This window comes from Echinops telfairi, unplaced genomic scaffold (assembly GCF_000313985.2).
Source record: "Echinops telfairi isolate 266 unplaced genomic scaffold, ASM31398v2 ScPeMD7_3533;HRSCAF=4204_0, whole genome shotgun sequence".
NCBI lineage: Eukaryota > Metazoa > Chordata > Mammalia > Afrosoricida > Tenrecidae > Echinops > Echinops telfairi.
This window is the reverse complement of record NW_022107431.1, coordinates 78,473,566-78,499,388: the sequence shown is the minus strand read 5'-3', so window position 1 is coordinate 78,499,388 and position 25,823 is coordinate 78,473,566. Positions and strand designations below refer to the sequence as shown.

General features: G+C 37.4%; 1 protein-coding gene across 1 annotated transcript in view; it reads left to right on the top strand.

Moving 5' to 3' along the window:
• The window catches only part of ASCC3 (activating signal cointegrator 1 complex subunit 3), a 365,946-nt gene that overhangs the window by 131,132 nt on the left and 208,991 nt on the right, over positions 1–25,823 (top strand). The window contains exon 13 of the mRNA XM_045294314.1: positions 1,587–1,658. Coding sequence (XP_045150249.1) covers positions 1,587–1,658 — 72 coding nt within the window. The remainder of the gene's footprint in view (positions 1–1,586; positions 1,659–25,823) is intronic.

The window sequence follows — 25,823 nt, the reverse complement described above, 5'->3', positions numbered from 1 at the left end:
AAGAAGTCCTCTATACTATTTTAAGATTTTTATCTATATTACATTTATAAGTGTTTATTAGATTTCTCTATAAGTGTTTATTAGATTTCTAAATATTGCTGTGGACCATTTGTACTGTAATGGTACCTGTTTTAGATTTTTTTTAAAAAAACGTATTTCATTTTATAAAATTTAGATCCTATGAAAAGTAATACTTTCCTCAATATTTAAATATTTTATCTTTCTATTTAACAACCTTTTTGTTCCTATAGAAGAATTAGCTTTAGAAGTTCCATGGGCCATTTGACAACTTTCCTAAAAGAAACCCAGATAAAAGTGTGCTTTAATGTATTACGCTATTTCTTACTTCAAGATAATTTCATGAGTAAAATAGGGCAGTTTCTGGCATACACTATAATAAATAAACCATTTATCCAAACATACCAGAAATAATTGTCTTTATATCAGTTAATGTACATTATCTACACTGCAGAAAAGATAAGTTTAGAAATGTAGGGAGCCATTTCAGATTTTTGTACAAAAGGATAGTTTATAATATGGTAATAATTATGTGCATAATTTAACTTTCATTCATTGTTTCAGTTGTTTTCTAGTGTTGTTTTGTCATGTTATAATATATATTTGATTACTTCATTTTAATGTTACATTTTAAAAGATTTAAAGATGGTTCTGTATAATTTTAGAATGATCTTTGATCATTTGTTATAAATGATGCTATCTGGTTTATTTCAGAAAGATACAGAGGAGAAAGTTGTTTCAGATGTTTAATCACATTTATCTTACACTATGTTGTTTTGGTTGTTGAAAAGAGAAAGAACTTTAAAATTGTTTGAATATATCTGTAACTACTATATTATTCATAAAAGATACTCTCTTTTTAAAATGTTTTATTTTTAAGAAATGAAACCCACAACCTTCCTCTGGTTCTTAAATGCTTCCTCCCCCCAACTACCAGGACCCCAATATTGCCTTGCAGACCTGGTTAGACCAGATGAAGCACAGCAGGACAGATGGGAATCAGAAACGCAGGGAATCTAGGACAGATGAACCTCTCAGGACCAGGGGTGACAGTGGCGATACCAGGAGGGAAAGGGGATGAAGAAAGGGGGAATGGATCACAGGGAGCTATGTATAACCTACTCTCTGGGGGACGGGCAACAGGGGGGTGGGTGAAGGGAGACGCCGGACAGTGTAATATGATACAATAATAATTTATGAATTATTAAGGGTGCATGGGGGAGAAGGGAGGAGGAAGGGAAGGGGAGGGGGAAAAAAAGGAAAATGAGCTGATTCCGGGAACCCAAGAGGCAAGCAAATTTTGGGAATAATTAGGGCAACAAATGTATAGATGTGTTTTATACAATTGATCTATGTATTGTGATGAATTGTATGAGCCCCAATAAATTGATTAAAAAAAAAAGAAGTGAATATTTTGAAGGTATTAGGCATTTTACATATTTTTAAAATTGCATTGTATTGGTTTCTATGTACTTAGTCTGAAGGGAAGGATGCATTGTTATTGGTTGTTTTATACCTAAGTTCGAAAGCTTATAATTATTTAATTTTCATGTTTTGAAAACATTAAGGCGCAGCAGTTGAATAACATGGATGAAGTATGTTATGAAAGTGTTTTGAAGCAAGTAAAGGCTGGACATCAGGTAAACTTAAATTTCTCTATCTTATTTTTAGGTGGGGTTTAAAAGATTGCTAATTAGCCTGTCAATTTAAGAATTTTTTCCTTCAATCATAAGACATTTGCTCAGAAATTTTATTTTTTAATAATTTTAACCCAATTGGTACCATATAAGTTACAAAAATATTCAGGTACAGTACTGTTGAAAGTTGTACTATTTCTTGTTGTTGCTATTTTTTTTTCTTCTTCTTGTTGCTATTTTATGAAATAAATAAGATGTAATCTTTTATATTTATTTTCTTTGATTTTTTTAAAAGATCAAAATTTTCTTATACCTCAAAAGGTTAACATATAGTTTTGTTGTATAAATATATCATTTTAAAATTATATTATTTAAAAATTGTAATGTTATTTTTACTGGTTTTATCAATTAAAATGTACATATTGTCTTATTTTTATGTATTGGAAAATTAACCAATATTATTTTTTAAATGTCCACTTTAAACTCTTTTAGTAAAGATTTAAGCTTGATAATGAAAGTGTATAATGATAATTACTCATTTTTTATGATGTCTTAGAGACATTTCTTTCTGTTGTTGCCCTTTTATGACTTGTGTAAACATTTTTTCTGACTGAATTTTAATTTTTCTACTTTTTAATTCTTTATAGTTTTTAATTCTTTATTCTCTAAAAGATTGATAACCACTTATTGTCTCAATTAATTGGTTCTAGATATTTCATATTAAGTGAGAATATATAATACTCCTATGTCTGACACATTTCACTTAGTATGTTTTTAATAGTATAACATGCTGGTGGCATGTAGCTGAACTTCATTTTCTTCATGGCTAAATAATATTCCACTGTGTGTATATAATGTACCAAATTTATTCATTCAAATGTTGATGGGCCCTCGGGTTGTTTTCACTGTTTGTCTGTTGTGAAGAATACCATCATGAACATTGATGTGCACATGTGTATTTGAGTTGCTGCCTTCTTATCTTTGTATTGGACTGGCTGGATCATATGTCTAAGGTTTGGAGGAACTGTTTGCCACAACAGATACACCATTTCATCTTCCCACCAACAGTGTTCACATATTTCAGTTTCTCTACATTCTCACCAAAACTCGTGTTTCATTATTTAGATAATGTTCATTTTAGTGGATGTTAATAGCTGCTCTGCTGCTGACCTAAAGGCTAAAGTCTCTTAACTCACCAGAGTGTCCTGGAAGAAAGACCCGACAATCTGCATCTCTAGAGATTATAGGGCAGAGAATCCTATATGATAGTTTTGCTTTGTCCCCTGAAGTCACTATAAGAAGAAAAGTAACACAGTTCACCTAACAGCAACAACAATAGATTTGAAGTGGTAGCTTCTCCTTACCCACCCCCACCCAAGACTTTATTATGCAAAGTTTGGCAGACTCTGCTTTGGGACAGCTACTTTCCTCATGTTGGCAAAGATGTTGCTCAACTCTTTTTATTTCCTCTTAATATTGATGTACATCTCCATCTTTTTCTTGATGGATCCGAGGCTCCGTATCTTTGGAGTACTTTAATAGTGCACTGCTCATACAGGACAAAGCAGCGTTACATGCCTCTTGGATCATCTTGCTCACATTCTTGTTGTAATTGATGAGACACCTCAGCCGTGTCTACATTTGTCTTCACATTCTTGATTCCCTTCTGGCTCTTATTGATGCCCATGGTCCTGAGGCAGCACAGAACCATAGTTTTGCTTGACATTTACTGTGACCACGGAAGGCTGACATTATGGTTTTAATTTGCATTTCCCTAATAACTCATGATCTTGAGCATCTTTTCATATGGTTGTTGTCCTTATGATTGCCTTCTTTAAAAATATGTCTATTTTCTATCTCTTTGCACATTTTGTAATTTAGATGAAGCCTCACATTGGGAAACCTTCCCAGACTTTGCTCTCTGTGTTCCTTTACTTGTTTTCTTTTTGGTTGTATTCTGTAGTCATAAGGATGATATAAACAAAACAAAACAACCACATCCACTGTTGTCCTATTGATCCCACCATATGTTGACCCTGTAAGACAGAGTAGAACTACCCTGTGGGCTTCCAAGGCTTTGATCTTTACAGAAGCAGACAGTGACACCGTTTTGTCTATGGAATAGCTGGTATTTTTTGAACTACTGATCTTTTGCTTCGCTTCCCAGCACTTCAAGTACAGTGCAAGTGCAGGGCTTTTCATGAATTCTACGAGACATCCCATTGAATTATTGAACCCATAGGGGTTCAGTACCCACGTGGGTTCAGCAGATCCTAAGTAAGCATATCAGGTGGGATCTTGAGCTTACTCCTGGCATGTTGAAAGGGTATTAGGAAATCAGCCCCCAAGTTTTAGCCAGCTGGTCAGAAGTTGGGAGCCCTTGTGGTGTAGTGGCATTGGAATGCTAACCTCAAGGTCGGCTGTTTGAAACAACTTGCTGCTCCTTGGGGAAAAGATGAGGCTTTCTACTCCCATAGATACTGTCTGTGAGTCTCAATGGAAGTGAGTTGCTGAGTTGGTCAGGGGCTGGGGTTTCATGTGGATTCCCCAGTCTTGTAGCTGGTATCTGCTTGTTTAGAAGATGGTGGTGGCCTTTTAACATGTAAGTTCTGACCTACCCACTTGTGACGAGGATAAGGAATAGAGTGCTGGCGGGGTGGCTAGTGATGCGGTTGTAGGAGTGGGCATGTAAGGACTAGATCTCTCTCCAGATTTGAAGAATTGAATTCATTTTGATCCTTACTGCATATTAACCAAGGTATATAACTTTGGAATGTAACGATGAAGTTTGTTTCCTCTGTATTTACATAATTATTTATATGCTACATCAAAATAATTATGTAAATGTTTAAATCTCTCCATTTAATTTTGAGATTTCAGTAAATAAGATTTTAAAATTTTGACAGTATTTCTTTCATAATAAAAGAACTTTTTTCATCAATAACCGATTTCATTTTATGTGAATACTTTTAAAGCTTTTTAAATAATGGAAATCCAACAAATACTTTAAAATAGAAGTTAATATATTTTGTCATTTTTCTATAGTCAGGAAAACATGTATCACTCCTTGCTATACCTTCTATAATTGACGTCTTACTTAAATATATATATTTATGAAGCCCTTGTGAGATTATTACATCATTTATAGAATTAAATAAATTAAATTACTGATTATTCTTCCATCAATTAGCATTTAAAGGCTTGGTAAGTACTTTCTGTACTACTGTGGGAAACAGAATTACTTCTCAGCAAGGTACATCGAAGAGGTTTTGTTTGGGATGAACTTGCGCATGTATGAACCAAAACCATGTGTGGTGGAGTATGAGCTGACCCGAATATCAGCCAAGGCACCTAATTTTACCACAAAAACGATATTAAAAATGTGCTGGAAAACTCAGCTTGTACACGAGTATATACAGTAAATGCCCCAGACTCACCTCACTCCCCAAACTAGCCTCCTACACGTTTTCAGCTTTAGTTACTCTGTGGGTAGGGAAGTCCACCACTCCATTCCATGCTATGGTTCTGCTGCTCCTCCTCTGATGCCATAGCTGTCTTCTGGATCCAGGAGGTTCATTGCACAGGGATCTTGGGTCCAGAGGACACTTACGTCATGACTGTTGCTGTTAATGAGATCCCTCCTCCTGCTTAACAGAGAGCTCATTTTATACACAGCAAAGTAGCATTCCAGGGATTCCAGTTCGCATTTATTCACAGGTGAGCCCTATAGGAAAAGATTGTTAGTAGTAGTTAGAGACTTAACGGAAGTCCCCATTAAATTCATTGCTCCAGTAGGCCCCCCTCTGATCCTTCTAGCCATTGTTCCTTTCATACTTAAGGATTGAGTACCTTCATTCTGACAATATTTTTTGCACACACCTATAAAAACTTGTGAGCCAGTCACTTCATGCCTTTATCTTCTCCCATTTTAGATATTCAGATTGCCAACAGGCAAGTTCTAAATTGCTTGTCTTTAGCAACCCCATACTGGGAGACAAGCATGTTTCTTGATGTAATGAGTCTTCATTTCTGTTTGGACTTTTGGCCTTCCTTATACATAAGTGAAATTCAATCTACAGTAGACCATCCATCAAAACTGCAGCAAAATGCACCATCTCTTAGAGTTGAGCATCTTTCTCTTTCTCTTCCTTTGGTCAAGTTCTGTTCATTTTACCCTTGCCTAGGTCATTTGGTACCAGCTGTAAGCTTGAGAGTTCACCTAGTCTGTGCTTTAAGTTATAAGCACAGGTCTCAAAGCTTTTCTTTTAGAATGGTTACTGATGATGTTTATTTTTGCTCTAGTTGGTGTTGTACTGCTAACCACCAGGTCAATAGTTCAAACCCATCAGCAGCTCAGTGACAAAGAATAGGCTCTCTGATCCCATAAAAATGTATAGCCTCACAAACCCAATAGAGGGTGACTGAGTCAGAATTGACTGATGGTATGGGTTGGTTTATTTGTTTTTAGTGTGGTCTTAAGTATTAAAAAACATTATGTCATTCTTATATTTTTAATATAAAAAATAAAATATCAATATTAACATATTTTTCATAAAGCTACTATTTTAGCATTTTAATATTATTACTATAATTATTAATTTCCCTCTAGTCCTTCAATCATGCATACATGTGGCTTTTAATTTTATTCATTCAAATTTAATTGTAATTGTTAGTTATGATTCATTAGCTAACTACATTTATACTGTATCATAGTCTATACCCATTCTTTTTCTTAGTAAATAATAAACATTTTTAATGTTCCTATATGATTTTTACAATTTTACTATCTGACAAAGGAAAAAAGAAGTCCTTATTCAAGTTCTACGTTTTAGACCCCTTTTAAGTCTCTCTGGAATTTTTATCTCCCCATCCTATTACATAAACATTATTCCCTCTTTTCCACATGAGAGGGAATGAGCCTAATACATGCTGAACACCTTCCCAAGGTCACACAGCTGGTTAAAAGATGGCAGAAAGACAAACCTACAGCAGTGGAGTTGATGCCTACTCACCGTGGTCCCATGGAGTTGCCCATGTTTCCAGGACTCTAAATCTTTAAGGAAGCATTGCGCCATGTCTTTCTCTTTGGATGGCTGCTGGGTTCAAACCACCAGCGTCTTGGTTACAGCAGAGTTTTAACTACTGTGTCATCAGGGCTCCTGAAAGGCATGGCACTGGGATTTAAATGAAGTCTTTATGTTGTGCTTACATCTTCAGAATGTTGCCCTGCTTTCCCCTTTACCATTAATCGTACATTGGCTGTTCCTCTGTATTGCATATTTCTCCATTGAGTTCTTAATTAATGTTTGCCATTTTCTGTTATTAAAGCTAGTGTTGCTACAGTGATTGATTGTTGTTTTTTCTTGTTGTTGATTTACCAAAGATAACAAAACAGAAAAATACTGAAACCCGTTGCCTTGCCTATTTCAACTCTTAGAGAATCTGTAATAGAACCTCCCCATAGGGTTTCCCAGGATGTGGCAATGAAACCGATTGCCATTTCCTCCTCCCGCAAGTGGGTTCTAGCTCCTGGCCTTTGGGTTGGCAGCCCAGCACTTAACCACCACACTACCAGAGCTACTAGAAAGATTTACTTGCAGTGACTTTCCTAACATGGAATTAAAGCCTTGCCATACGACTATACAATGCATTCCAAATAAGTTATATTTTGTTGTCACAGCAATTTGACATGAGTTTTTCTAAATTTCTGGCATGTCCTAGCGCAGTATGATGTAAAATTATGATCTAACGTATATTTGCCTTTTTAAATTATCTTGCGATCTGAAGGCCTGCAAAACAGTATTGTCATGGCAATAGATTTTTAAAAATCTATTATTCTAAATCATATTTATGAAAACTCATGTATTATATGTCCCACTGTGGATAGTTTAGCTGTGCTCTTACTTTCAATTAGAAACTCCTGTGCTAGTCTGTGTAAGATATTTCCTAATGTGCCTTTGTGGATTTTGGCCTCTGGGCTCTTTTTTATTCTTACTCTGTTTTTTTAATTAATTTTACTTTAAACTACATTTTTAATGACATTTAAAAATTTTACAATTATACATACCAAAATGCAGAAGTCGGGGTGAAAAACCTCTACTGATTTTTCGGCCAGGTGATGCCTTCCCTTTTTTAAGTAATTTTATTGCGACGTAATCCACATATCATACAATTCAGTAGTTCAGTCATATCAAGAAGTGATATCTTCTCATTATGTTCTATTTAAAAAAAAATCCATTTAGCTCACATTTTTTACTTTTTTTCAGTTGTTCTTATTGTTTACCTAATAAGATATTCCCGTTGAAAAATATGGCAGAATCATAAATAAAAATTAAAACATCAAAATACAAATAAATGCTTTGTTTAAAGGTATCATATTTAAAATTTTTAATCATTTTGCTTTGTGCCGTGTTCCCTTTTAGATTTTGTTTTCCAGGAAGACAGGTCCTACAGATTATGATCAGTTTATAAGGAAATATCTTTGATTAGTTCTCACTATAGAATTCTGTGGTAAATATGACTTGATTGTGTTAAATGTCTTCAAAGATCTATGGCAAAGAAATTTGAATTGTGTCAAGATATCAGTAGTTGAAATTCATATCTAGCATTTCTGGTATTGAAATATCAAGTTAGCCATAACCAAACACCTTGAAGGAATGAGTCCCTGGGCCTGGGAGTGTAGGGTCATAGTCTTAGGGTCATCCAGGGCAAATGGCATCATGTCGTCTACAGTATTCAGCATCCTACTTTGTTAAATATTGACTAGGTGGGGTCTTAAAATCTTATAGGCAACCATCTATGTCTGCTCCACCTGTCTGGAGTAACGTGTGAAGAAAACATCAAAAAAAACAATTAGTCCAGTCCATATCACTAATGAACCCTGTAAACATACCGGTACTTCCCCCACCCCCTCAGGACCCTGGGACAAGAAAACTGGATGGTTCTTCACTAGGACTGCCAATTACGAAAGGGATCACGATAAGACGTCTTAGATACAGTGAGAAATTAATTGGCAAACAAAATCACCCAAATGGCCAGGCTTGCTGGTCTGGTGGAGATTGTGGATCCCTGAAACTGTGACTGTTAGGTATCCTTCCAGCTGGGAATTGAATTCACTCCCCTCCCCCAACTTTCAGATTGGCCTGTAAAGTGAATAATAATACCAAGGAGGTAAGACTCATTAGAACAATCAACCACGTAAGGCCAAGCTGATAGCATTTTGTGCAGGGGATAAAGCTCAGAAGGCTAGAAGAGTCGGACAGGAGCACAAATGGAAATTGTAAACACAGGGAAGAAGTGAGGAGAAGGTTGTTACCTAGTAGTAATTGCAACCTGTGTCACAAAACAAAGTGTGTATGAATGTTGAATGGAAAACCAATTTGCTCTCTAAATCTTCACTCAAATCGCAATACAAATTTAAAAAATAAAATGGCTGTGGCAGTACCTTTAGGTTATCAATACTGAGCTGCTAAATCAATGGCATAGTTTTGTACATTATATTAATTAGCTCAAATTAGGAGCTCTCTTAGAATATAATTTGAGAACAAACTTGCTATGTCTGTCATTTCTTAAATTATCTACATTGGGAATGTACTGCAAATCTTAAGACTTCCCTCTCAGTCAGTGTATTGGAGAGGGGTTCCTTTGTTCTGGCGGTTGTCAAGTATTGGTTAGCCTATAAAATCATTTCACTTCCTAAGTGGCAGTTTCTGCTGACTGCCTTTGTAATGTGTCCAGAACTGAAAACTGCAGTGTGGATACTTAGAATGTCGTTCTGTTCATGTATTTTGATTTGGGGATCTTGAGTAGATCTCTTTTTTAACAAATTTGGCAATCGTTGATTTAATCTATCACAAAAATTGCCACTTCACAGTAGTCTTTGATTGCTGAGGCACATGTGGAAGTTCATTTTTAGGGCACTTAGACTTCCTCACTGAATTATATTTCTTTTATTAGCTCCTTGAGGAAATAGCTTCACTAAGCTGTGTTATTATGTTCTTTGCTTTATCAGAAGGTCAACAATGAAATCCTAGTAGAATATTGTTTCCAAGTTATTTTTCTCTCCCTCATATTTGAGGTTGATGATAATGTTATCCCAGTCACTGGCTGTCTTTATATAAGTTTCCAAATGATAAACTTTAATAAATGAGTTTATATGCATACATCTATCAGAGAATGAAAAATATATAACCCAACAACCTTTTCGGTTAATCCAAAAAACTGACAGCTTCATTAACCAGTTAATTTTATTACTCTGTCCAACTCTGATGATTAAAACAACTAACTACTTTCTAAAAGGTTATTTTGTCTTTAGACGTGTTGCTTGTACATGTTAAGTGCAGTAAATGAAATGTGATTGCATACTCCACACACATGCACACACAAACAGAAAGAGAAACTAGAGAGTTGGTTTTGGAGTGTAATTATAGTTACCATTGACTACACATTAGTAGGGCCTTGTAGAGAAAACTTATTCCAAGAATATGCTTTTCTTTGGTGTCAAAGCACTATTAACATTTATTTCTTGGCCTGTGTTCTTAACAAACCTTGGCTTAGTTTGTTCTCTTTTGAATATATTCTAGGAGACCTGGTGGCTTAGTGGATTATACTTTGGCCTGCTAACATTAGGTCAGCAGTTTGAAACCACCAGCCACTCCTCAGGGGAAAGATGAGGCTCTAGGCTCCCATAAAGAGTTAGAGTCCTGGAAAAGCGTGGAAGTAGTTCGACCCTATCCTGTAGGGAAGCTATGACTCAAAATTCACCTGCTGGCAGTGACTTTGAAGTTTTGGGGTTTAATTATATTCTAGCGTGTGTGTGTGTGTGTGTGTGTGTGTGTGTGTGTGTGTAAACCAGTTGTTCTTCTAGCCCACTTCAATTAATGGAGTTGTATATGCTAATACCTTTTGTCCTGCCTCCCTGTCCAGTAGGTTCTAACACATAGGGATCCTCTGTACAACAGAAAAAAACACTGTCTGGTCCTGTGCCACCCTCATAATTGTTCTTATGTTTGACCCCATCGATACACCCACTGTGTCAATTCTTGTCAAGAGTCATCTTCTTTTTCCCTGCTACTTTACCAAGTGCGAGGTCCTTCTCCTTAGTACCACCCAGTTAAATAGGTATTAAATTGGGTGAAGGGAAAGATAGTAATCCGCAAGGAGGAGAAGAGAAATCAAAGGAGCAGGGCTTAGGAAAGCTAACGGGGGCTTTGATAACGAGCTTAGATTGGTGAATATGAAACTGATATCTGGCATGTAAACCTACCTAATCCACAATTTAAAACAAATAATCCAGTGAATAGTACTCTAGGTTTTATTTGCTTTTCTTGTCTTTGAATTGTTGTTTAGTGTTTTGGAATTTCTCCCCTGGTTTGGTTGCCCTGACTAGTTTTATCAGAGTAGCTAGTTTGCAGACCTTTAGTAAGGTAACTGAGACATGGACCCTAAATTGTAAACACACCCAAATAGAACTTTCCATCTAAAACTTTTCATGCTAAAATTTAACACAATTTCCTCTTAAACATCCACATTAATTTGTTTCGTTCTTCCCATTTTGATCAAAGTAGAATAGAGGAAATTGCATATTGAAAAGCCATGCTAATGTTCTTTGGTCATACTATTCTATAGGTTTCAGTATACCACTCATCTAAACTTGTGTGCTTATGTACTTAATAGATTTTATGTGCAACTTTGCTTGAAAGTATTAAAAACAGTGGGAGGCAGTTGTGTTCCACTCAGGCATGTGTGATGACAGATGGAGGAAATCTTTTCTTGTTGACTTTCCAACAGTCATGCCCTGCAAGACTTCAAGCTCTTCTTGGCTATTAGTAAATTAAAAGTTGGCGATTCAGCCTTTAATTTTGATCCATCTGCTCAAACTAATGAGACATCTCATTTGTAAGCTTCTCTTTGCATTACCAAATGCAAGTACAGCTTTATCATCCCTGTTAACAATTCCCCTCCTCCTGTGTAACTTGTAAAATGGGAAAATAATTGATGCCTTAACTCTACTGAGATTTTTCTTGTTATACAAACTTTATTACAGTGATGGGAAGAGAAATTGGTAACTGCCTCAGAAATGTTTAATAAGTTGACTTGTTCAATTTTCAAATAATAGAAAAATTAAGATGTTTGTTTCATAGATTTTTACCAAAATTCTACCTTTAATGTTAGAGAATGAAGAGTTTCTCAGTAAGAGTTTCTCAGTTTTGGGGGTGGCGTGGGGGGGTGGAACCTTCCTCAGTATTGGATTAATGCTAAACATCAGCATTCATTTAATTTCTTTCTTTTTTTCTTATGATTTTATAGGCATTTTAAATTAAAAAAACAACAACCTTGTAACATGAAATTAATAATTGTGTAATAAATGAGGAGGAAAAGAGAATGAGATTATTTATGTTTCCAATCATTTCTTTGTCCAACCCTTTTAAAGGACAGTCATTTATTATAGATATAGTATGTGTAAGGTACTTGGAATAAAGAGTTGAAGTGTGTTGCATTTCAGTTCTGGTCAAATACCAGATGATTTAGAGCTGACCTCAATGGTTGGTTAAAATGAAGACAGAAGGAGATTATCACCATCATGGAAGGATCTTCTGGCATCATATAGGGGAAATGTATCAAAGTTAATATAATTATAAAGTTAGTGGTTATGTAAAAGATAGACACACAACACAGCACTGTTGGCTGTTGTGTTGATCCTGCAGTCACTGTGTTGTGTATTTGTGATACTAGTGGATGCTTTCATCTGAGCACAGTGGACAAGCAAGGCTTGTCTCACTAAATGTGCTTATGTAGAGAGTTTTGTATTGCCAACAAATTTTTAAGCTTTCCTTACCTTTAAGGTAATAAATTATTAAGTAAAGAGATACCTTGTTTCTCTCCTAAATGTGAAGATTTGGTTATTGGTAAATGATCATCTTTTTCATTTAAGTAAACACACAACTGAGGCTTTCTTTAGTGCTTAAAGAAGATGATTTCTTAATATGTTCAGAAATAATAATGTTATTAAGTTATAGTGAAGATTAATTTTCTCACTTTTAAGAATATTTCTAATAGCTTTGTGTTTACTTTTTGTTTTATGCAATACTTTTCAAAGAGCTTGGTCTTAAACCGTCAATCTACAAGTAATAAAAATGTAATTGGTTTCTAAAATTGCGAAATCATTGTGATATTTATTAAAAATCTAAATGAGATGCTTTGTTAATATTTCTTATGCTGTTGCATCAAAATGTTTAGTAACCCATGCAAGAAAGAGTGATAATTTTATAAAAAACTCGGTCATGACACAGCTTTTCTGCATGTGACAACTGAAAGATTTGGTCAACAAACCTAACCACTGTGTGGCCAGGGATCCTTTATTTCAACTATAGACTTAGAGAAAAGCAGTACGTTTTTCTTGTTTTTCTTTTTCTTCATCAAAAAGGTTGAATGGAGAGTACAATATAGATGTGGGTAACTGTGCTTCTTTTCATTTATGTTTATGAGCCATTAAGTTGATTCCAATCATAGCAACCTTATGAGACAGAGTAGAACTGCCTCACAGAATTTCTCAGAATATTTGTGAAAGCAAACTACCACATTTTTCTCCCATGGAGTGACCGGTGGGTTTGAATGACCAGCCTTGTGATTAGCAACCCAACACTTAATTAACACACTAGATCACCAGGCGTCCTGAAGATGTTTATTAAAGCATTCTAAAAAAAACCCAAAAACAATAGTAGGAGACAAGGAGGAGCTAATTTAAGAGGAATAACAATTTTTAACAGTATAGTTTTAATTAATCTAGCTACTAAATTTGATTTAGAGTATATTAACTTAATAGGATTTCTTTTGAATATGGAAGTTTTAGAAAGATAAAGTGCATTCTCCTACAAAGAAGTTCTTCAAGTATGTCACTTGAGAATATTAACTACACAGTTAGATTTTAAGAAATTATAACTAATGATTGTTGTGTAAGAAAAAAAAGAAAAAAACACTAATAGAAGTCTTAACAATAAGTTATGTCCTTGTATTACTGAAGTTAGATTCCGTCTGGAGCATATTATAATGTTGAATAATAATAGGCCTTCAAGTCCAGTGGCATCTGTAAGATGAAATTGTTAGCTCACTAATGAATTTTATTTGCATAGTAATAGGCTAGTTGGTCTTGCTTAATTTCCTCTGCAGAATAGATGTTACTATTTTGGGGTTGTCAGTAACAAATATCAGTGCTGTTTGGACTCCTTAGAGGTCAGTAAACTATTTTTTTCTGGATGTGATAGTAAAAATTAGTGAAGAGGCATTCTTCATTGAACCTTCCCTACTTTTAGTATATTATTGTTGTTGAGTGCCATCAGGTTGGAGCCAGCTCATAGCAACCCCAGGTACAGCAGCAGGAAACACTGCCGGATCCCGCGCCATCTTCACAGTGATTCTGAGCACACATTTTTTGCTGAATTAAGTGGAGCCATGTCTGGACTATGGGGTCTAACTGGGAAGGGTCACAGTAGTTTGAATGACATCAGTCAATTTTCAGTCATATTTGAGAATATCTCCAACACAGCATAGGGTCCTTGAGTGGTGCCCGTGATTAAGTGTTGTGCTAACTGCAAGGTTGGTGGTTCAGTAAAACAGTTAGCCATTGAAAACTCATGTAGCATAATTTTACTCTGCCACACATGGGTCATCACTTGTCAGAGTCAACTCTATAGCAACAGGTTTGGCTTGGTTTTCAGTTGACAAAGTCAGAATCAGGGGGTTTAGAATTTTAGAATTCCTGTGTTTATCTTTTTCCTTCATGATTAAATTGATCCTTACAACTTCACCCTGACTGGCTCATCTCCTCCCCAGACCCCTCTGCAAGGGGATCTCCAGTGGCCTACTAATGGGCTTTGGATCTCCACTCCGCACTCCCCCCATCATTCACTATGGTAAGATTTTTTGTTCTGATGATGCCTTACACCTGATCCCTTCGACACCTCGTGGTTGCATAGGCTGGGGTGCTTCTTCCATGTGGGCCTTGTTGCTTCTGAGCTTGATGGCCGCTTGATTACCTTCAAGCCTTTAACACCCCAGACGCTATACTTTTTGATAGCCGGGCACCATCAGCTTTCTTCACCACATTTGCTTATGCACCCATTTGTCTTCAGTGATCCCTTCGACACCCCGTGATCACACAGGTTGATATGTTGTTCCATGTGGGCTTTATTGCTTCTGAGCTAGATGGCCGCTTGTTTACCTTCAAGCTTTTAAGACCCCAGACGCTGTATCTTTTATAGCCGGGCACCATCAGCTTTCTTCACCACATTTGCTTATTCACCCGCTTTGTCTTCAGCGGTTGTGTCGGGAAGGTGAGCATCATAGAATGCCAATTTACTAGAAGAAAGTATTCTTGTGTTGAGGGAGTACTTGAGTGGAGGCCCAATGTCCTTCTGCTACCTTAATACTAAACCTATAAATGTAGGCTCATAGATCTATTTCCCCATCCTCATATAATATATTTGTATATGTACATGTCTTTAGCTAGAGCTCTATAAATACCCTTTGCCTCCCAGCTCTTTCCTCTATTTCCCTTGATTCTCCTCCTGTCCCACTATCATGCTCAGTCCCCACCAGGATTTCAGCACTTCCTCTTTGTTACGTTCCCCTTGATCCTGCCGTACCAGGGGTTTCAAAATATATTTAAGATTGTTGCTTGCATCTATGTTTGTCATATGAATTCTTTTAAGTTAATAGTACATATGTTTTATGCAGAGCTAAACTTAAAAATAAGTTACTAGACTTATGTAGTTTTAGAATACTAAGAATGGCTTGTTAGAGCTCCGTCTATTTTTGTTTGTTTGTTTTGCTTTAAGGTAAGAACTGCCCTCAGACTAACACCGTTCCTTTGTCAGGAACAAAAGAAAGTAAGGTGTTGCCTTTAACAACCAATGTTATTTGTTGAAAACCTGGACCATGCACTTATTAGAACCTTAATCCTGTTTGTCAGGAGTCTCAATGCTTTCTTCAAAGGGACTATGGGAATGTTGTTTAGTGGACAGACATGAGGATTCCATGATAAAGAACTTGGAATAGAATTAGGAACCTCAACACACCCTCTAAATGCTTCTGTTATAGGTGAGTCTTACCATAACTAACTTAACCAGATAATCTAATTTTCATCATAACAGCCATTTCAATATTTTGAGAGCAAAATATGCATACTTGAAACCGAGACAAGCAGTAATTTGGGGGCCAGTGATAACAGAATAAGTCAAAATAAGGCATTTGGGTGGCCTAATAATGGGTTTCAAGTTGGGCTACTAACCACAAGGTCAGTAGGTCAAATTTACCAGCCAGTTTTCAAGAGAAAAGATGAGATTTTCTGCTCCCTTAAAGATTTCTCAAACTCTAACCTCACTGCCATTGATTCAGTGCTGACTCGTAGCAACCTCCTTTGGGCTTTCAGGACCGTAACTGTTGATGAGAGTAGAAAGCCCAGTCTTTCTCCTGAGGAACTGGCTGGTTTCAAATGACCAACCATGCAGATTCACATCCCAGTGTGTAACCAGCCTCAAAACGCCACAATGGCCTGTCTACTCTGCCCTGTCGTGTCCTTATGAGTCAGAATCGACTTAATCAACAGAATCCAACTTAACAGTAAGTTGGAGTTTGAAGTCAAAGTAGATTGCTACTCAGGTTCCAGGTTATATGTGCACAAGTTTATTCCAAACAAAACAAATTTAAACATGCCTTTGCCATCAATGAATGACTGCAGACAAGTTTTCAGTAAGACACCCATCTTACTCTCCTTACCGAAAAACAAAACAAAACAACCTCACTGCCATCGAGTCAGTTCTAACTCATAACAACTCTGTAGGACACCGTTTATGCCCTTGTGAGTTTCCTATGCTGTAAATCTCTATGAGATGAGAAAGCCTCATCTTTCTCCTGTCGCATGGCTCGTGTTTTCAACCAGCTGACCTTGCGGTCACCAACCCCACTCATAGCTCACTCAGCCACTGGGGTTCCTCTTACTCTCATAAGGTTTCCTTAGCACAAATGTTTTGTACCATGGAAAATAATTTAGTCTTTCTTGTAAAGATGGAATTTGGTCTTCCACTTTGTTATACATACATACATTGGACCAAGCAAACTAGCAGTTTTCCCTTATAGCCTGTAATCCCAGGTTTAATACTAAGGGGCATACTAGGTGAATGCAATTACCTAGAACAGCAGTTTTCAACCTGTGGGCCGCCGACCCCTGTGGGGGTCAAACAACCCTTTCTCGGGTCATCTGAGACCATCGGAAAACACATATTTCCGATGGTCTTAGGAACCAAGACACCACTCTATCCATCTCCAGGCGGGTCCGCCCACATGCAGATACGCCCACATACGAGTACCCGGTGTAAAGACTGTTACCCATGCTACACCATGCTTCCAGACAAAATTTCATTTATTTGTCATTAAAAACAAATATTTCACAATAGATAATTACATATTGTTTTTGTGATGAATCACGATGCTCTCATTATGTTCAGTTTGTAACAATGAAAATAGATCCTGCATATCAGATATTTACATGACTATTCATAACAGTAGCAAAATTACAGTGATGAAGTAGCAACAAGCATAATTTATGGTTGGGGGTCACCACAACATGAGGAACTGTATTAAAGGGTCATGGCATTAGGAAGGATGAGAACCACTGGCCTAGAAGTTTTCAAAAATCTGTTTGCTTTTTAATCTTTTTTAAAAATCTTTTCCTCACAGCCACTGTAACTTCTTTCTTCCTGTAATGAGGTATGTAATCCAGTGCTTATGTATATGATAAGACAGACTGAAAAATGCTAAAAATACTATACCAACTGCACATTAAAGCTGAGCCAGCAGAAGAGAGGGAATGCTTTCCCACTACTTAATCTGTGTTGTGGGCCTTCTTCATTTATTGTCTGCTGACTCCACTGACCCTTCAGTGTGTTGATTTGGATAAAAGTTTCAAGTATGAATACAGTTAAGGGTGTGGCATACATTTTACACATTACTTATTACATAGAGAAAACCTTCCACAAATAGTCATAAATACATATCTGGAAATGAAAATTTCATCCAAAAAATTTGAATTTTTGCTGAAAATTCTACTGATAGGTACCAAGAAACTTCAAAAAGTTTGTGGAAAAATTCAATATCTTTTAGCTCCAAAAGCGATTTGTAGGTTGTACTTCTTAAGTCTTGCATTTTTATCATCACTTGTTCAGCGCCTGAATCATTTTATTTCAAATGTAAAGTATTCTAAAGACAAGTTTGCGTAGGTAGTTATATGCATTTTGTCATTGAGCCTGTGGAAGCATGATGAAGTTGGTTTAGTCCAGCTCCTCATTTACAGGCAAGGAAACTTAAGTTTAAATCATGTGCCCACCCTAAGAAAAGTTGCACTTGATGGTATGCAGTTTGCAAAGAAAGGTTGGCACTTAGGGTGAGGAACCTAAAACTGCTCCCGTCTGACAGGTGTATAAGCTATCTAATATGGTTCTTTTCAAATAAAAATTAAAATTGGAATAAAAAACATGCGCAAAGACATAACATGAAATAAATTGCAGCACTTAGTTTGGAACCTATCATTTCACTTGTCTTTTCTAGTGGCTTGAGTTTTGCTTTATTTATACCTTAGACAACTTGAGAATAAATATATAAGTTACAAAGGAAAGTTGTAAGGCCTAAGGAAATCATCAGCAGTATGCATGAGAAGGTTCTACTAACTAAATATTGTTCAGAGATAGAGTTGAACTCTTTCACAACACATGGTCTATGTAAGTACCACTTACACTTTCCACCTCCGGAGTCTTTGGGGAGGCTTTTTTACACTATTAGAAAGCCCTCACTGGCATTAGGGCAGGGGTTTGTGTAACCGTATAAAACAGAAGGAAGTTTTATTGATGACTATATTGTTGTATTGAGAGGTTCTTGTATGTGGTGGTAACATTCTGGTGTGATCGTGTAAAGCATTTGTTTCTGGGCGATGAGACTTGTAAATATATTTGCTGTTTTGTTTATGTCATTAAGAAGGTATGGTGTTTGGGATTAGGCAATGTTCAAATGATTATTTCTCCCATGCTTAATCCCACCTATTCTACCAGGAGAACTCATTGAGCCTGTATGTTGCACATATTTATCAAGATTCAGCATGCATTCTATTAGCAACAAAACATGTATCTACAAAATATTTTTCTTTAAAGGGTAATGAAATGACATCCTTTGAGAAAGGTATATGATCCTTGAGGTCCTAAAACTTTTTTAACATTTAATATCTGCCATTATACAAAAGTAAGCATTACTACAAAATCATAGAAATCAAAATGTGAAGGGATTGTTTTCCCAGCATATCCTCCATCAAGGCCTGTGCATTTCTGAAAGTGGTATTTCAATATCCTAAGGCTTCCTTGAAGAATTCTGCACTTTTCAATTTACACCACATCACAATGGCAGTTTGGGCATCCTGAAGGAACTCAAGTAGCGTTCCTTTGAAATGTGCTTTGAATTTGAGGAACAAAAAGATGCCTGAAGGGACAAAAGTAGGACAGGCGGTTGGAAGGGGTTAGGCTACCCAATTTAAGTCTCCTAAGATAGACAGTCCTTGAAGAATAAGTAGGTGCACTGTTGTGATGGGGGAAAATTCCTCTGTGCAACTTTCCTGTCCTGACCTCTTTGAAAAAATAAAGCCCATTGCCATCGAATTCGAGCCAGTTCCAACTCCACACAACCTTATAGGATGGAATAGAACTGCTCCATCAGGCCTTCAAAGCTGTAAATGCTTACAGGAACTGACTGACATCACTTTCCCATGTAGAGGCGGTGGATCAATCCCATCTTTCGGTCAGCAGCTAACTGCTTCACCACGGTGCCACCAGAGTCCCTTCGCACTGAAAGGACAGTCTTCTATGTGCCCATCTTCCTGTTAGTACATGGTCACGATTGTTTACTGTCCCTACCACAATCTTGTAAGGCAGATACTATTATCTGTATTTTACAGATAAAATTGAAATACAGATAAGCTTGCCTTATTTTATAAATGCTCAGTCATGATTTAGAGTTTTACTTGATTTTAAAATACTGGTAACATTCAAAATAAATCTATATATTTTATAGATTAGACTAGCATCTGAGAAAAGTGCCACTGTATCTTTCCCATGTAATGCACCCATGTAAATATGCACATGTGCATATAATATGCATAGCACAAAAAGAAAACAGATGAGATGGCTGTATAGTTTGTTTAAAACTGTATGACATTTAATGCTTGTGAAATTATAAACAAGTTCATATTCTTGATTATTTTTCTTTTATTTATATGTTATAAAATTGAATCAAATATATAACACATTAAAATAATTTAAAAATACAGCTTTTATCTCTTGTTCATGTTTTTAGCTGCCTTTGAATTGGCCTCTGAATCATGGCAACCTTGGGTACAACTTTAGATTGCAGTGTTGGGATCGATAGGGTTTTCTTTGATTTTTTTCTGAAGTAAACCACTGAGCTTTTCTTCTTCTCTCTCAGTTTGCAAAGCTTACTGAAAATGCTCGGCATCATAGAAACAGAAAACCCTCAGTCAGAGGCAGGCGATTGCTTGCTGAGGCCCATCAGCTAGAATTCGAATTTAGGTCTCTAGCATCAAAGAGAAGGAGTCTGTCACTGAAACACAGCTAATCTGCCATACATGCCATGTTCGAGTTTTTACAAGCAGTAATTTTGAAAACTGTATTCATGTCATAGTATTTTTACAAAGAATTGAATGCACTAAATATCTCCTTGATTTGTGTGCCATCCAATCAATTTTGACTCACAGCGGCCCCCTGTGATGGGATAGCAGTGCCCCACAGGGTTTCCTTGGTTGTAATCTTTAGGTAAACGGATTACCAAGTCTTCCTCCTGTGCAGCTCCAGCTGGGTGGGTCAGATCGCCAACTCTTCACTTAGCAGCCAAATGCTTACCAGTTGTGCCACTGGGGGCGCCTAGTGCTGTGCTGTTTGTAAGATGTGCTCTGAAGTATGTAGTGTTACGTGTGTAAAATGTGTGGGTATGGGTGTGCTTCAGTGCCATCTCAGGGTTCAAATTGTGATTTAAGAGGACAACACCATACAGCATTAATTATTCTAACAGGTTTTTTGGTGGGTTGGGTGGCGGTTAGTCTAGACTGAATTCAAAGATAATTTCTAGATCAGAGCTATGTATATTACAGTGACTCTAATTAATCAAGTTTATTAACCAAAATAGCAGGGAACTGCTATATATCAGTAAACAAAGTATTCTTCCCTTTTTTTAACAAAAGAAAATTTTGCATCAGTACATTCAGATTATTTCAGTAAAAATATTATTACTAAAAATAGGGCTAACGAGGTTAAATTTAAAACATTTATTAGCAAACATCCCTGGCACCCAACAAAATTACTGAAGAGTGTTTGTTTTTCTTTAAAAATTTGGGTAAACATTTATCAGAAATACAATGAAAATATAAACAATAGGGTTAATTTGGTCTATGTTACCATTTTAGATACTGACTGTATAGTTCACGGACTAGGCTTCATGCGTTAAATTATGCAAATGAGCCAAGAAAAGTAATCTGGAGTTGAGAGAAGTGGTTGCACGGCTCCAAGCTGTGTAATTAGATGTGCACCCGGCAGTCCAGAGCCAGCTCTGGATGCTCATGCTGAGAACCTGCAGTTCTCAAGACACTGAGGCTTTTAAGTGATAAATAGATTCAGGTTAGCATTACTGACATATATTTAGGGTACTGCTCTGAATGTGAAGCATAGCTTTTGGTAAAGGATTGTTTTGAGTTGTTGGAGCTTTAACTCTGCTACATTAAAACAATTACACCATATATATTAGAAAACCTAAAAGATATTTATTAACAATATATGTACATGGAGGGGGAGAAACAAACCCCAAAAGATTGGCAGTTTTAACCTACCCAGAGATGTCTCAGAAGACAGGACTGATGATGTGCTTGTGGAATGCAGTTACTGTTTTGTACACATAAGGCCGCTGGAGTTAGAATGAACCCCAATACAATTGGTTGCTCCTTAACATATACTAATATCAGAGTATTGTCACTTTGCCTGTCTACTGTGGTAGCTTGCATGTTTCTGTGCTATTAGCAGCCATGTCACCAGTATCTCAAGTACTAGCAGGGTCACCCAAGATGAACAGGTAAAACCAGAGCACCCAGACTAAGAACAGACTATCAAGGAGTAGGTTGTCCACTTGTGAAGAATTAGCCACTGAACTTGTCATGAATAACAGCACGACATTGTCAGCTATATTGCTGGAAGATGAACCCTCAAGTCAGAAGACACCCAAAATGAAGAACTATTTTTTAAAGATAGAGTCAATCATAATGACATGGATGGAATAAAGCTTGCAGGACTTTCAGTTGCTGATGGAGCATGATTCAACATGAGAAGAAACAACTGCAAACCTCCATTTATAACCAGAATATGAAATATAAAGTATGAACCTAAGAAAATTGGAAGTAGTCAAAAGTGAAATGCATAAAGGTCAATGTGCTCAGCATTAGTGAGCTGAAGTGGACTGATAACAGTGTTGGGCAATCATGGTTTACTCTGCCAGGAATGACAAATCCTAGAGGAGTGGTGTCATACTCATAGTCAAAAGCAGCATTTCAAGATTATCTTGAGTACAGTGCTGTCTCTGGTAGAATAATATCTATACACACACAAGGAAATCTAGTTAATAAGACAACCATTAATGCTAATAATGAAGTTATTGATAATTATTGATGACTGCAATGCAAAAGTTGGAAATAAAGGGGAAGAATGGCCTTCTAAAAGTGGTGTCAACCATCATGACGTGGATGGAGTGAAGCTTTGGGGATCTTAATTTGCTGGTAGGGCACAACTCCAAATCAGAAGAAATAACTGCAATGGTAATTGAAAAGGATGACCTTGGTGATAGAAAAACTTGGCGAGCTCATGATAGAATTTTGTAAGACCGATGATTTCTTCATTGCAAATACCACTTTTCAACCAAGTAAACAGTGATTATACACACAAACTTTGCCAGATGAAATTCATGGGAATCAAATTGACTGTATATGAGGGAAGAAATGCTAGAGAACCTCATTATCAACAGCTAAAATGAGGCCAGGAGATTACTGTGGAATTCACAGGAGCTTACTGTACTCATATGTAAGGTCAAGTTGAAGAAAATTAAAGTAAGTTCAGTAGATCCAAATCATGATCTGGAGTATGTCTTACTTGAATTTTTAGAACATCTCAAGCATGTGGTGATGATTGCATTACTCCATGAAGTATATGCCTATGAAACTATTTAACATATAGATTTAACTCAATAAACACTAATGATAGGAGACCTGACCAGCCGTGGAATGAAATCAAGAGCCTCAAACATGTAGAAAGCAAGAGGTCATTAAAAATACAAAAAATAGAAAGCAAAGAGCAAAGTGGCTATTAGAAGTGACTTAATCTTGCTCTTGATGTTAGAGTAACTAAAGCACATATAAGAAATGATGTACTAAAAGAAATTTCAATTTGTAGTCTATACGATAAGCAGGATAAGCAATCCCAAGGAGATAGGAACAGGACCGATGGTTCCAGGGAGGCGTGAGAGAAGAGGAGAGGAGTGAGGGGGAGCAATGAGCCAGTAACAACAGACGGGCATAGCAAGGGATCTAAACTTGATGGTGAGAAGGGTGTAGCGTTCCTGGTTGTGTTTGATCAATTCAAATGTATATGTGGGGAATTACTGAGGGGTGAATGATGAGTAAACATGATAGTGGGGCAGGAGGAAAGAAAAAGAAAGTAAAAAGTTATATATAGGTTTTCAAGCCTTTAAGTCCCCAGACGCTATAGATCTCGGTGCCCGGCTATCGAGATCTATAGCGTCTGGGGACTTAAAGGCTTGAAAGTAAACAAGCGGCCATCTAGCCCAGAAGCAACAAAGCCCACATGGAAGCAGCACACCAACATGTGTGATCATGAAGGGCCAAAGGGACCAGCCTTTAAACACCAAAGGTGGGGAGGGGGAATCATATCCTTGTCAATGAGGGGGCCGTATGATGGAGACCCAATGCCCATCTCTAGACAACCTGACATACCTTGCAGAGGGGTAGTGGGGAGACGAGTCACTTAGGGTCCAGTATAGCAATGACGAAGCCCACAACTTTCCTCTGGTTCTTGAACGCTTCTTCCCCCCAACTACCAGGACCCCAATTTTGCCTTGCAGACCTAGTTGGACTAGATGATGCACAGCGGTACAGACGGGAATTGGGAACGCAGGGAATCTAGGACAGAGGAACCTCTCAGGACCAGGGGTGACAGTGGCGATACCAGGAGGGAAAGGGGATGTAGTAGGGGGGAATGGATCACAGGGAGCTACGTGTGGCCTCCTCTCTGGGGGACGGGCAGCGGAGGGGTGAGTGAAGGGAGACGCCGGACAGTGTAATATAAGATACAATAATAATTTATAAATTATTAGGGGTGCATGGGGGAAAGGGGAGGAGGAAGGGAGGGGGGGAAAAACGGAAAATTAGAGGCTAGCGAATTTTGGGAATGATGAGGGCAACAAATGTATAGATGTGCTTTACACAATTAATCTATGTATTGTGATGAATTGTATGAGCCCCAATAAAAAAAAATTAAAAAAAAAGTTATGTATAGGTATAAATATAGGTATGTATATATGTGAATATATAAAGATGCATTTGTGTGTGTGTGTGTGTGTGTGTGAGAGAGAGAGAGAGAGAGAGGGTTAGGTTATTGTGCCAACCTGACCAGTAGGAGGAGCATGTGGGATTAATCAGGTTATAGTTTGATTGGAGGGCAGAGAAATGGCTCTGCAAGGTCTGCCCCAGTCTCTTGCTCTCTGGTGATCAGACTAGTGTGCTGCTACTTGAGCTAGTTCTTAACCTGTAGGCTACACCACCTGTGCGCCAAGCCAACTTGTGGATTGTGTCATGGATTGTGTAGCTAGAGCTTGAGGCTCCATCGAGACCTACTTCGACACACTGCTGGTGCACACATCGCTTGAGCTTGAAACTGGTGGATCCTGTTGCCTTACATTGCTTGAATTTGATATCCCATCCGGGCCTGCTTCACTGAGTGTCCAAGCTACTGACTGTTGCTGACCCACCCTCCTGTTTGCTGCCTGTAGACAGACTCTGCCTGCATTGCCCAAGGGAGGACTCTGCTGTCTGGCCTGGCAGCCCACATGTGAGTTGAAGGACTTCCAGCATATTAATTGTTCCAGAAAAGTTTGTTGAACTGAGCCCTCTGTACTGCTGTGTGGACTAATTAGCTGTTGTACTCCTTCTTGCTGTATAAACCTATCCTCTTATATACACATAATCATAAGTGCCCTGGTTTTGTTTCTCTAGTGCAGTGGTTTTCAACCTTCCTAATGCTGTGACTCTAATATAGTTCCTCATGTTGTGGTGACCCTGCCATAAAATTATTTTTATGGCTACTTCATAACTGTAATTTTGCTACTGTTATGAATCGGGTGACCTTGTGCAAGGGTCGAGTGACCCCTGTGAAAGGGTCATTCGACCCGCAAAGGGGTGGTGACCCACAGGTTGAGAACCACTGCTCTAGAGAACCTTGCCTGACATAATATATATGTAATACAATAAAGAAGCAGATAGATTTGGGGCCTCTACTTAAATCTTACCTCAATACAAGAACAATGTGTTCTATTAACATGGCAATGTATGATACTCACCTTCCGTACATGGTCACTGAAGACAAAATGGGGGCTTAAGCAACTGTGGTGAATAAAGCTGATGGTACCCGACTAATAAAAGATATAGTGCCTGGGATCTTAAAGGCTTGAAGTTAAACAAGTGGCCATCTAGCAGGGAATCAACAAAGCTTACATGGAAGAAACGTACCAGCCAGTGTGATCATGAGATGTCAATCAGAATAGGTATCAGAAGTTCAAAAACAAGCAATCAAACTGAAGAAGCATAGACAAAGTGGAGATGCAAAACCCACCTGTAAAATAATTGGACAGTCTGTCACAGAAAGGTCACACGGAAGGGATGATATATCCAGGGTGCTGTATAACTGATGAAATACTTAACTATCCTCTAGTTCTTTAATATTTCCCCCCCCCCTTACAATTATGGTCTTAGTTTTACCTCATTAATCTTGTTAGACCTGTGTATGT